This window comes from Littorina saxatilis, linkage group LG7, assembly GCF_037325665.1.
Source record: "Littorina saxatilis isolate snail1 linkage group LG7, US_GU_Lsax_2.0, whole genome shotgun sequence".
Classification (NCBI taxonomy): domain Eukaryota; kingdom Metazoa; phylum Mollusca; class Gastropoda; order Littorinimorpha; family Littorinidae; genus Littorina; species Littorina saxatilis.
This window is the reverse complement of record NC_090251.1, coordinates 22,685,781-22,699,692: the sequence shown is the minus strand read 5'-3', so window position 1 is coordinate 22,699,692 and position 13,912 is coordinate 22,685,781. Positions and strand designations below refer to the sequence as shown.

The 13,912-nt window shown below is 46.3% G+C and overlaps 1 protein-coding gene across 5 annotated transcripts in view; it reads right to left on the bottom strand.

The window, feature by feature from the left end:
* Nucleotides 1–494: 494 nt before the first annotated feature.
* LOC138970938 (protein aurora borealis-like) overlaps nucleotides 495–13,912 on the bottom strand; it is a 43,648-nt gene continuing 30,230 nt past the window's right edge. For all 5 annotated transcript variants that reach the window (XM_070343521.1, XM_070343523.1, XM_070343525.1 and 2 more), the window contains exon 10: nucleotides 495–1,070. In XM_070343521.1, the coding sequence (XP_070199622.1) occupies nucleotides 847–1,070 (224 nt within the window). In that variant the 3' untranslated portion in view covers nucleotides 495–846. The remainder of the gene's footprint in view (nucleotides 1,071–13,912) is intronic.

Genomic DNA, 13,912 nt, shown 5'->3' with positions numbered 1-13,912 from the left:
TATCCTCCTTTGTGTGTACACGCCAACACAAGACCAAGTGCGCACAGAAAAGATCCTGTAATCCATGTCAGAGTTCGGTGGGTTATAGAAACATGAAAATACCCAGCATGCCTCCCCCGAAATCGGCGTATGCTGCCTGAATGACGGGGTAAAAATGGTCATACACGTAAAAATCCACTGGTGCAAAAACATGAGTGAACATGGGAGTTTCAGCCCATTAACGAATAAGAAAAGTAACAAGCTCACCAGGCTAGAGAAAATGTTTGCACTTCCGCATCCCTGGCTTACATGATCTATCAAGAGAGGATCTCTAATCAAAGGGACTTCTTGTTTGAAGTTCTATTGCAAATGATGTGTGTGTCGCTCTTGTATAGTGACTTTCAAATTGTGATACTGTATTACAGTTTTGCAGTTATGGGAATAACATTCTCATTGCACAATGCACACCACAGAGAAACAATACATACACACTGTTGCACAGATCATTCTCCGAATCAGTCATGGGTGTGTATTATTATTTCATTATTATACAATCCACAAAAGAACAACCTGGCACAATTCTGCAAGTTCACGCACAAGCCAAAGCAAATCAAAACAATCCCTACATCAGTCCCAACATTGACATGGCTTAATGTGAAGTGTTTGATGTGATGTGAATGTGATGTTCTTCGTTTCACAAGGAAGAACAGGACAAAAGCTTGAGATTCTAACCCCACACAGTAACGCCAGAAATCACACACACATGTAATAATGTATACAGTCACGCACATATACACATTTCCAAACACACACGCGTCGCACAGTTTTCCATAAAAATAAGTCCACGGCCACACTCCCCACACAAACTCAATGTTTCTCTGCGTGACAACATTGCCTTGCAGACTTTGTCTTCAGTGGAGAACTCTGCAGGACTTCTTCAAACTCACAGACGGTGACGACATGCATACTCCGGCAGCTACGTGTACACTGCTTGTATGGTACTGGTGTTTTTTTTTTCCATTCCCCAAAAAGGCTAGCTAGGCTTCTTGTCTGTCGTTCACTCGCCATCACGACGGCCCTGATTCTGACGCCTGAGACAGACAGAAAATGTATATGCTTAAGAATCCTCAGCAACAATACCATACACAACACCACCCCACCCATGCACAAATCGCAGTGAATATCAAACACAATTTTTACAAAAATTCCACCTCAACTTTTCTTTATCACACACACCTTGCTGTGTGGTCACTGGTCGATACTATTTGGAACTGACACATAGTTCTCACCCCTGGTAGGACGACCATCCAATAGTTTTGACAGGACGTCTTCCAATTGAATTTTTGTGTGGAACCAGCACATTTGGACCTGATCATATATATTTTAAATAATCCAGACAGACATTTTTCTTTCCGAGTCTGGGAACAATAATTACACTCTGCAAACACAGTGACACACACACACACACACATACAATGATACACACACACACGCACACATGTATACACATTCAAAATCTACTGGGTGATGGCTTAAAGTTCAAAACAAAATTGGAGGCGCCCATGCATTATAGTTAGACGATGTCAGGTAACATTGTGAAGGCTTAAGCTGTGTTCACACCAATGGATCAAGCTTGCAATCTGGCTATCACTTGCCACCTGCTTGGCACTTTCCAGATGGCAAACATCCCGTTCTGAACAAACACGGTTGTTCACACTGCCCTCGCAAAACTTTCTCGCCTTCCTCACTGTCTCTCTCAGACAAGCAAAACTAGTGCAAAATGCCTGTAGATCAGGAATTATTGATAAATATATATACATTATCTGTATTGGTACGGCCTATATGACAAAAGTACTGTGAATTGTAAAATGAATGCATTCACTTTGGTGGGGGAAAAAACGCCGTTTTTCTCTATCCTCGCCATCCCCACACCACCCCCCTACTTCTCCCCACCCAATATCCACTTTTTCTTAAATATTATTGAGGAATTATCAGGGACATCGCTATATATGCATACCTGTCAAGTCTTACGGTTTTCGCGTAATTCTTACGGAATTTTGATTTTTTTCAAGTCTTACGGCGTAAGCCGAAGATCTTACGGTTTTTACAAAACAATTTGGTCAAATAAAAAAAGATCGCAAAGGTTCGTCCAAGAACAAAGTAACAGCTACAAAATCTCGCGGTAACTGATCCGGCGGAAGTACAAGGCAACGTGCATGTGCACACCGTCAGCGCGATCTGACCGAGTACTGTGCGACCACGCTTGACCACACGCGACCTCAAATTAAAACTGTTACATGTACTATTGTTGTTGTTCTCGGTATCTTCAAGGTATTTTCTCACATTGTACGAAGTTTTAAGCCATAGAAATGAAACGTAAGGGAGTTGTGATGCATTTTCGAAGAGCTCGCGATCAAAAGCGAAAGGAGCCGGATTTCTGTCACATCCAATCATGTCGGACTTGTTTTTAGAACTTGCGCGACCTCAAACTAAAGCATTTACATGTCATATTTTTGTTGTTCTAGTATCTACACAGTATTTTCTCACGTTGTACGGTTGTACCAAGTGTGAAGCCATATAAATAAAAATAAGGGCGTTGTGATGCATTTTCGAAGAGCTAGAGAGCGAAAATTAGCACCGGATGTTTGTTACAACCGATCATCAATATCTACAGCTTGTGTGTGTCTGTCTGTCGTGGAAAATTTTGAACACGTGCGTGCTCTCAGCGCGCAGCGCTGAACCGATTTTGGTTTTTCTGTACATCCATTCCCAGTAACTCTTCCTTATCTTCTCCAGTGTTTTGCGCGTTTATCTCCCTTCCTTCATACGGTGCGCCGGCGTACACCCGGCAAAGCCAGGTATTTGGCTCTACTTCTTCCCGGAGAAGCCGTACCCGGCGAAGCGGGTATTCATCTAGTAATCATATATACGACTTGTTTTCATATTTAGTCAAGTTTTGACTAAATATTTTAACATCGAGGGGGAATCGAAACGAGGGTCGTGGTGTATGTGCGTGTGTGCGTGTGTGCGTGTGTGTGTAGAGCGATTCAGACTAAACTACTGGACCGATCTTTATGAAATTTGACATGAGAGTTCCTGGGTATGAAATCCCCGAACGTTTTTTTCATTTTTTTGATAACTGTCTTTGATGACGTCATATCCGGCTTTTCGTGAAAGTTGAGGCGGCACTGTCACGCCCTCATTTTTCAGCCAAATTGGTTGAAATTTTGGTCAAGTAATCTTCGACGAAGCCCGGGGTTTGGTATTGCATTTCAGCCTGGTGGCTTAAAAATTAATTAATGACTTTGGTCATTAAAAATCGGAAAATTGTAAAAAAAAATAAAAATTTATAAAACGATTCAAATTTACGTTTATCTTATTCTCCATCATTTGCTGATTCCAAAAACATATAAATATGTTATATTCGGATTAAAAACAAGCTCTGAAAATTAAATATATAAAAATTATTATCAAAATTAAATTGTCCAAATCAATTTAAAAACACTTTCATCTTATTCCTTGTCGGTTCCTGATTCCAAAAACATATAGATATGATATGTTTGGATTAAAAACACGCTCAGAAAGTTAAAACAAAGAGAGGTACAGAAAAGCGTGCTATCCTTCTTACCGCAACTACTACCCCGCTCTTCTTGTCAATTTCACTGCCTTTGCCATGAGCGGTGGACTGACGATGCTACGAGTATACGGTCTTGCTGAAAAATGGCATTGCGTTCAGTTTCATTCTGTGAGTTGGACAGCTACGCGACCTCAAACTAAAGCATTTACATGTCATATTTTTGTTGATCTGGTATTTGTCCTTGATTGTTGAGACACACATGAGTTTCTGGCTTGTAACTTGTGTGTTTTACATGTTCTGTTTGGCTAAAATGTTCTCTTTTGCACATTGTGGTGGGGGTTTCCATTCATGATTGAATCACTGTGCTCAATGAATGAATGTTGTTAAAACACACTTGTCTTGTGCCTTTACTATCATGTGGTGTTTTTGTGCATTCTGGTAACATTTTTGTGAGGGGTGTAAATGTTTGACTGCCAGGTTGGATGTGTGCCGTCTTTGTACAATTTAGGTGATTCTCGGTACAATTTACATTTAAATATGCTTTGCATTTCAAAATTAAATAAAACAGTGCAGTTCAGTGTTGAAACAAGTTTGTTTTTTGATTATGTGTGAAATAAGGCTGATTTCTTGTTGTGTGTGTATGTGTGCATGCATTTCGTTCTTGTGGTGATTAATCTAACGACTTCTGCAGTTTTTGTCTTATGCTTTTTGGTGCAAACTTATGGTTTTGTGAGCAAAATCTTATGGTGAGAGTCCACAAGAGCTTACTCAAAAAGTTAGGGGAGAGTAAACTCGTAAATTTTTAATTAAATTTTGATTTGATTAATATACTTACCCGAATCACATACTAGCATTGACGCAGTCGATAAGCTAAGGTGTCTGAAACGCTATCCCGTCTATAGTCTAAGGGAAGCAACCCATGCCAAAAAAGTAGCAAGATTGCCACCCGGGATTACCTCCCGTAGTGTGCATTACGTCACGAATACCGTGTACACACCCAATATCATCATTCGACTTCTAGAATACATAGAAACTAAAAGCGGGGTAGGTGGGAGGGAATTACCTATGTGATTCGGGTAAGTATATTAATCAAATCAAAATTTAATTAAAAATTTACGATTAAATTACATATTCTTACTCCGAATCACATACTAGCAGATAACTCCAACAAGGTGGTGGGTAAGATCAAAAAAGTTCAAACTCACTCTTAAGTTCTGGAGAGACATAAAACCAGCTGCCGCAAGTAAGGAATGGGCCGAGACCCATCCTGACAGGAGGCAGCAATGTCTCCCTTCAGAACCTAATAAGGCAAAATCCGAGCGCCAGAAAGCTGTGCGCAGGACATCATCCAAACTCCTTGACCGAAGGCCAAGGAGCCAGGCAGAGGGAAAGAAAATTCCTTGCCAAAAAACTGGCCCACTGCCAAAAGTCAGGAAAGGATCCCGTGAAAAAGAAAGTTCTAACTCACTCTAAAACCCTTGCCAGGCACCGGCCCACTGCCAAACGACAGAAAAAAAACAGGCCGAGAACCATCCTGAATGACAGCCGTGATGTCTCTCAGGCAAAAAATGCGAAAGACATCGGAGAGCCAGTAAGCTGTGCCCAGCACTTCTTCCAATCTCCTGAACCGTAAAAACAGTCCGGAAAGGGACCCAAGCCTTGCAAAACCCGAGCCAAGTAGAGGGGAAGACAAGCTGCCCCCCCTTTATTGGAAGGAAATGCTAATGGCCTGGAAAAAACGGTGCTAAAGGTTGTCCGCTCAGCCCTGAAAAGGACCGACCCTCGCGGAGACCATAAGGCAAACATGCCAAAGTAAGAAAACTTTGGGATGGAGTGAGGCCCAAAAGGCCTTTGAGATAACCGTCAGCTCCAGAAGCGTGACCCATCTCCGAAAAAGGGAAAGAGAGGGACCGCTGAGTACTGAGTACCAGAGTCCAACTCAATGAGCAAATCTCCAAGGGAGACGGTCACCGGTCGTCCTCCACCAGTCCCTGCGAAAGCAAAGAGAGGGAAAATGAGGAAGAAGCGACCTCTGATCGTGCGTGAGCACCGGAAAAGAGGAAACCTCAGTGGCCAAAGCCTGATGTGACCGGTGACCACAAACAAAATGACAAAAGCCAAAGTGTTCGCGGAGCAGACTGCTTATAGGAATTGAATGTGAATCAAAAACCCAAACAGAAAAACAAGGCTGGAAAGAATAAACGGAAAACCGTGAAGCCAACCAGCCAAAAGACTCCTGAGACAAGAGTTCTCAGGGGAAAAACGTAATAGTCATAGGTGCAAGTGATAAAAGGGTGGCCCTGACCGGAAACCCAGCCCAGCAGAAAACGTCCCGACTCACCTCATGCTAGCATGAGGGAGAAGAGGAAGAGACGAAATCCGAAGTCACAAGCACCAAAAATGCCAAAATCGCAAATCGACAGGCAGGAGACTATAGCACGGGCTAAGGCTGAGCCTTGATGCCCGTAGGCCGGCCATTGTACCAAAGTACCCAAAGTACACAGGTACCATAAGAAACAAAAAGTTTCGACCGCCAAATAAGATGCTGGCCTAGAGGCCAGCACCGAGAAAACTGGAACATTAACTAGACCTCTGCCAAAAGGAGAGGAGTAGCCGAAAAAACCTGAAAAAGGTGACAAGCCACAAGAATGACTCCTCAAACATGCATTGCCAAGACAATGCTACCTCAGGAAAATCTGGATGTTACTTCCGAGGCCAACTCAAGTGAACCTAGAGTTTGGACGAAACACCAGAACGCGTCTACAGGCAAATCCGGATAAGACGAAATTGAAGGGACCGAATTGTTATTGTGTCCTATCCGAAATTTCGACTTGGTCATAGTACAGTGGAACCCCTCTCTAGCGACCTTGAAAATGTTGACAAAAATCGGTCCTTATGGAGGGGGGTCCTTACAGAGGGAGGGGGCGGGGCCACAAAGAAAGTCACCTCAGATTTTCTTAAAAAAGAAAACAGAAGTTTGAGTTGCTGACGACCGTTTCCTCAAGCAAACTGCTTCGATTTCATGTTTGACATTGTCGATGGTGTCCACCAGTTCTGGTGCATGTTTCAATGCAAAAAGAGTTAGTTTCTGAGCAAGCATTTCTTTACAGCAGTCCCTGCAATGATGAAGGCCCTCCGAGAAAGAGAGTGAAAAATCGGCCACCGTTCTCAGCATCGCGTATCTGTGTGTAACCTCTTTCATTGACAAGATACTCTTGTTTCCCTGCAGCCTTGACCAGTGAGTCGGTTACCTAATCTGTGAACCCTTCAGTTGTGTTGCTTTGTCAAAAGTTAGACACAGTCAACTAGTTTTGCTCTGAGTGAACAGTGCAGCTGGCCTCAATTAGCCGGTGACACCTCTCTGGCCACAGCACCAAACAGTACATGGCTGGGGGGAGAGAGAGAGAGAGAGAGGGGGAGGGGGGGGGTAGCTGGCTAAACTCAGTGGGGTGTCCGGTGTCACTGAAGTCAGCAGGAAGAGCATTGGAGAGAAATAGAGAGGTGTACTCTTCCAAACAATTTCCAAGGATCAGTTGTCAGGGCTTAGGGTAGTCAGTGAGGGAGAGTGAGAGCGGTTTGTGTACAGTCCGACTGAAGAGTGAAAAGTCACTGCCACAAGATCGGCATGCAGTCAATAAAGCCAGACAAGAAGAATGATTATGACATGCGGCTCTATCTGCTGGTTTTTTTTTTTAATTCAAACTGGTTTTCAACGCTTATTCTCACAAAGCATCTGCACACCTGCCTCTGCCTCTGTGCTGTGTGGCTGCTTTCGTATGATGTCAGTGCATGGTGAGTGCGTTCACTGCCTTGTCACCACTTCCCCACCTTTTTCAGAATGTTTTCTTGGAGTTGGATAATTCTCCTTACTCCTCGCCCCCTCCTTACTCCTCGCCCCCTCCTAACTTCAGTTCATACTTTATTGCGTGCCGACTGACCAGTCGGTGTGGCGTCCGTGTTGAGAAGAAGGGAATAAGGTTACACAATGCGCTAGTGTGAGACGCCAAGTTTCGTGTTTCGAGTTGCTGTAGTAAATATAGAGTAAACTTTGTCTTTGGGACTGACTGTCTGTTGTGTGCTATCTGTCTTTCGACTTACGTGAGAGAAATCCCATTTCGAGCTCAGGGTACTTTGTACACATAGATAAAGAGGGATAATTCCGGACCAGAATTTCTTTGTGTGCTAAGCGAATTTTTGACTTAACCGTTTGTGAGTTAGCTGGATTTGCCTGTAATTGCTAGAGAAAGACAGAGTCAGACTCGGCGAAAGACAAACCAGGACCAAGTCCAGAAGCTTGTGGCAAAGAGAAAACGGGGAAGCCCAAAGACAGAAACCCCACTCACACGGAAATCGACCTGTCTCAGCCCCCATACGCTGGGAAAAGGAAAGAATGTCGAAGTCCGAAGCCACAAGCATAAGGAAAGCGACAACCACCACCGCCAACGGATGAAATGGTTGTTGCGCCAGCCAAAAAACCCGGAAGCCCTAAGGCCAGCTGTTGTTCCAAAACCCCAGCGTACCTATGACGGCTGTGAAAGAAACAATCTCTTCGGTTAAACCTGAGCTGAGGAATTAGGCCGCTTGGGCTGAGTCCGCTTAGGTATAGCCTGCTTAGGCGCGGCCTTCCTTTGCTGCTTCAGATTTGAAGCTCAAAAGAAGAGAACTGCTGTTCTCCGTTGGTCTCAATCTTCTGCTGTGTGGCATGAGAGGCCAGGTTGCAGAAGAGAGACCGTCCACCAAAGTGGAGAGGAGTGCGGACACGTCCTCCGCGTCCTGCTCTTTACTAAGCGTAAAGGGCGCCAAGGAATCTGTCAGAGCGCGAGAAAGCGCCCGCAGAAGAGTCTCGGAAATGAAACTGAGTTCCAAAAGCTGACGACCCACTTCCTCAGAGGATAGGAGAGTCTGCTCATAGAGCGGCAGAACCGAATCCTTCCTCAACGGCTTCGTAAGAAACGCAAGGAGTTCCGGCGTGACCGGTAACGGCGCACGCGGAAGGGCAAAGGACGACAGAAGGTTCCGAGACGACCTTGGCCAAGGCAACTTCCTCTGAGCCGCTAAGGGCACGAAGGAGGAAGCCTGCGCAGGAGCGGCAAGGTATTCCGATGCCAGCTCTGGAGCTGAACCATGATGAACCAGCAACGGAGCTGACGCCGTAGGCAACCCGCTGCCGGAAGGAGGGGTTTGGCGAAGAGGCGAGAACGTTGAAAAGCTACTGAAGGTGATTCTTCAAACCGGAAGTAGCTGTTTCCTCTTTTGCCAACCGGAAATCAACCATCGCCTACGGACCGGACACCAAAGGCGTGGCCGAAGACGAAGCTCCTTCCGGAAAATAGCGAGACGTGACTTCTGTGGCAGCTTCGAGCGCAACCCTGAAGCTGGCCGGAGCCCCCGAGAGCGTCTGCTCATCGTCAACGGACCTGGAGTCCGAAGCGACAACAGAAGGGGATGGATCATATCCAAAGGAACCCAACAAGTGACGCTGAGAGGGGAGGCCTGAAGCCGGAAGTCCGTCCTGTTGGCAATCAATGGCACTCATATCCTGACTGAGAGGAAGTTGAGAGGCATCGAAAACCGAAGGCAGTGGTCGAGAGGAGCTAGCGGACACCACCGAAGTGTGTGGATGCTGCTGTCCCAACAGAGGCACGAAGCCTGTATGCCCGTAGGGCAAGCCGTGTCCAAAATTCGCCGGCGACCAAACGGAAGCAGCGGGAACTGAACCGGAAAATCCGGGAGAAGCCGGAAGTGCAGAATCAACAGCAGCGCTATTCAAAGCTGGTGCTGAGCCACCTGCGAGCTGAAGCTCGGAACCCAAAGGTAGGCCGTAGGCCAGAACCGGAAGTGACAGTAACCTGTGCACTACCCGCTTGACCTACACTTCCTGCCAAGGCCGGAAGCGAAGCTGCCGGAAACGGCTGCTGAGCCAAGGGCAAAGCTCAAACCGGAAAGGGCCATGGGCTGCCCACACACCGATGAACTAACATTTCCAGCCGGAGCCGGAAGAGAAGCCGTCGCGGACGACTGCTTACGTATAGCGCAGCTCAAGTCGGATGGAATCATTGTCTGTCCGCTTTCCAACGAGGCACTACTTCCGTGAACCGGAAGCGCAGCTGTCGCGTACGACTGCCGACGTAAGGCAAGGCTCGAACCGGACGTGACAGTAGCCTGTGCACCAACCAGTGAACCTACACTTCCGGTCGGAACCGGAAGAACAGCTGTCGCGGGCGACTGCTGCCGTAGGACAAGGCTCGAACCGGACGTGACAGTAGTCTGTGCAGTAGCCGGTGAACCTCTACTTCCGGCCGAAGCTGGAAGCAGCTGTCGCGAACGACTGCTGACGTAAGTCAAAGCTCGAACCGGACGTGACAGTAGCCTGTGCACTAGCCGGTGAACCTCTTACTTCCGGCCGAAGCTGGAAGCAGCTGTCGCGGACGACTGCTGACGTAAGTCGAAGCTCGAACCAGACGTGACAGTAGCCTGTGCACTAGCCGGTGAACCTCTCACTTCCGGCCGAAGCTGGAAGCAGCTGTCGCGGACGACTGCTGACGTATAGCGCTGCTCGAGCCGGATGGGACCATGGGCTGTCCGCTAACCGACGAGGCACTACTTCCGGGAACCGGAAGAGCAGCTGCCGAAAACGGCTGCTGCAAGCACATACCTTGTACTGGCCGCGTACCCCGAAGGGACATGCTCAGGTGCACTCCCGCAAGCGGAAGCCACCGAGGCCGGCCACGAAGGGAAACTTGTCCCAGCGAGTGGAATCCACACGGGCGCCAGAAGACTGGGCCGACGCTCCGGAAACGCCAGTGAGCGGCGAGGACCCGGGTAAAAACGTCCGGAATCCGAAGCTGCCGTCGTCACCATCGAAGCCAACAAGCGAGGGACGCACGCCCCCGGAAGTACGGATCTCTGTAAGCAAAGAAGCAATAAGACTAGCCACCAGAGCGCTAGGCTCTGGTGTCAACAAAGGGAGAGAAACGGACGCACAAGCGGCCGAAACTGACGTCTGAGAGTCGGACGGAGTCTCTTCCGGCGCCGAAATAGGCACAGAAAAGACCGTGTTAGTCTTAGGATCAGAAACATGTACCATGGGGCTCTTGGCAGAAGACGAGGAAGCCCCCCCCCCCCGTCTTTTCTCACTACCTGCCCTGCCGGCGACGTGAGAAAGTAATCTACTGAAAAGTAACAAAGTCTCAAGGACGTAAACTTCAGCAGAACCGGAACTAGCACTAGTAAACAAGCCACAAAAAGTAGCTACAACAACATGCTACTGGCAAAATGTTCAAAGTCCGAGCACGGACCCAAACATACCAGTCTAACTGGAAGTGCAGCTGCCGAAAACGGATGCTGACAAGAGGTTAACAAAAACTACTGAAACTTTAACTAAGTCCGGAACGGACCTAAAAATCAGCCGAATAATCAACTAGCAAAATAATAATAGCTTCGTAAGGAAGCTAAACAACAGCCTACCAAGGGAGTTTACATCCCTAGAAAGGACGTAAACATCTCAATAGAACACAACATGCTAGGATAAAAGACGGCTACCAAAAGGCGGCCACCGAATACGACTACTGTAGAATTCTAAGTCCAGAACGGAAGAAGAATCTTAGTAGAAAATAAACTTAGCACTAGCGCAGTAGCCGCTAAAGCAGCTAAAACTAACAGCCTACCAAGACAGTTAAGCGTCCGGGCACGGACACGGGCACGGACGAAAACGACTCAGTAGAAATTTGCTTCTGTGCAGTTACAGGCGTGATATTTTACAGAATCACGGCTATAATATACAAAATATGCACCCAAAAAGTACATCGGCGTGTAGAAGAAACACTAACAGATCTAACAAGACATATCTTAATGTGCAAAGTTACGAAATGTTTATAGAAGAAGCTGTTTTATCGAGACACAAACCCCACTCAACTTACCGCTCCAGCGTGCGGGGTGCAAACACCCGTGCGGCACGCAACACACCGCTGCGAAGGAGTCTACGGAGTGGAGATCAAAGGCAGGTCTATAGTGATAGCTGGGTGGCCTTGTTTACAGACACTGACCTTCTTCCCCGAGTTTTAGCTATGAGAAGTGGTTCCCCTGTCAAATCTGAGAGAGGAAACTTTCCCTGCACCGTGGTCAATGACCGAGTTTTATCTATGATCTTTGAGAGGGTCGGTCTCCTTTCATGTCTGAGAAGAAACACTGGTGTGCGCGAGACCAAAGGCAGGTCCTTTGTGACAGCTGGGTGGCCTTGTTTATAGACAGGACCTTCTTCCCCGGGGTCAATGACCCAGTTTTATCTATGGGGGGGGGAGTCTTTTTGATGTCTTCAGAGGAAACTTGGCCACGGTAGCACTCCCTGCACCGGGTCAGTGACCCAGTTTAACCTATGGGGCGGTCTCTTCGATGTCTTGAGAAAAAACTTGGCCAGGGTAGTACTAGTAGCTGAAACATGCATTATCACAAGTTGTTTGACCGGTACTCAGGCGGTCTCTTTGATGTCTGAGATGAAACTTGGCCAGGGATTGCTATTTTAACAACACACAGGGCGCTTCTGTTCAATAAGCCGCAGGGGTCAAGATTGAGAAAAAAAGTTGCGCCTTATAGTCCGTAAAATACGGTAAAGACTTTAACCAATCATACGGTATCGTATATCTTTCTACCGTGGTTGTTTTAACATACCACATTCTTTGGCCCAGCTGAAACAGTACAAAAGAATCAACAGCTACCTAGGTCCAGGGGAAAATACTCAGAGAACTCGTGTGTAATATCACATCCAAAACTCAGTGTGCATCTTATTATGAAGTACAGTAGAACCCCCCGTTTACGACTTTGGAAAAACCTTGAAAATTAGGTCGTAAAAAGGGGGGGTCTTAAAAGGGGGGTTTGAGTTTTTGGCCGGTCGGTCATGAATTTGGTTGCAGTGTGTGTACTGTCATGTTTACACACAAACACACAGTTGCTGTTTACTGTCATATCAAAACACACACACACACACACCCAAACACATTACAGCAGAACAACTTGAACTCAAATTTCAAAGAAAATTTACTCATGGCGTAATGCTCGCTCCCCGCTGAGTGAAGCACATTTGACATTGTGACGCAACCAGTAAAATCCGAATGTCCTAACTCGATAGAAAGCATAACGACTTTTCTCCCGCATCATCTTTCCGCTCATATGAATGATTCGTCGCCTTGCATCGCTAAACTTGACCACGATCGTTGAGGTCTTCGTACAGGCTCCTCTCTTTGCGTACTTTCGCTTCGCTATCCTTCTCACCATCTAGATAACACGGAGTCATTATCCTTGACGACACACAGGATTTTCGTATTCCCGACTCCCAAGGAAGTCACCGCGGATTGCCACTTCGCTCGATTAGCGATTACTTTATTAGCTCTCTACTCAAGAGTCGGCGCTTTTCTTTTTCTTTCGCGAATCTTCGTTTGTCAACAAGACAGTCGTCGTGACAAGATAGCATGCAGAAACAAGAAGGGCAAAGCCCATACGACTCACATGCTTGACCTTGACCTTTAAACCTAGCAATGACATCATACACTAAGAACTGCTTTACACATTTTTCCTACCAAAATACATGTGACCTTGACCCAAGGTCAAGGTCATCCAAGGTCATGCAACACAAAGCTGTTAATTCAAGACATAGGAAGTACAATGGTGCTTATTGGCTCTTTCTACCATGAGATATGGTCACTTTTAGTGGTTCACTACCTTATTTTGGTCACATTTCATAAGGGTCAAAGTGACCTTGACCTTGATCATATGTGACCAAATGTGTCTCATGATGAAAGCATAACATGTGCCCCACATAATTTTTAAGTTTGAAACAGTTATCTTCCATAGTTCAGGGTCAAGGTCACTTCAAAATATGTATACAATCCAACTTTGAAGAACTCCTGTGACCTTGACCTTGAAGCAAGGTAAACCAAACTGGTATCAAAAGATGGGGCTTACTTTGCCCTATATATCATATATAGGTGAGGTATTGAATCTCAAAAACTTCAGAGAAAATGGGAAAAATGTGAAAAATAGCTGTTTTTTAGGCAACATTTATGGCCCCTGCGACCTTGACCTTGAAGCAAGGTCAAGATGCTATGTATGTTTTTTGGGGCCTTGTCGTCATACACCATCTTGCCAAATTTGGTACTGATAGACTGAATAGTGTCCAAGAAATATCCAACGTTAAAGTTTTCCGGACGGACGGACGGACGACTCGGGTGAGTACATAGACTCACTTTTGCTTCGCATGTGAGTCAAAAACCCGGATGTATCAGGATCTCGCGCGCGCGAGATTTTGTTTTTATTTCTTCTCGCGATAGTTGGAGGAGCGAGAGCCGCCATGTTGCGTTTCCG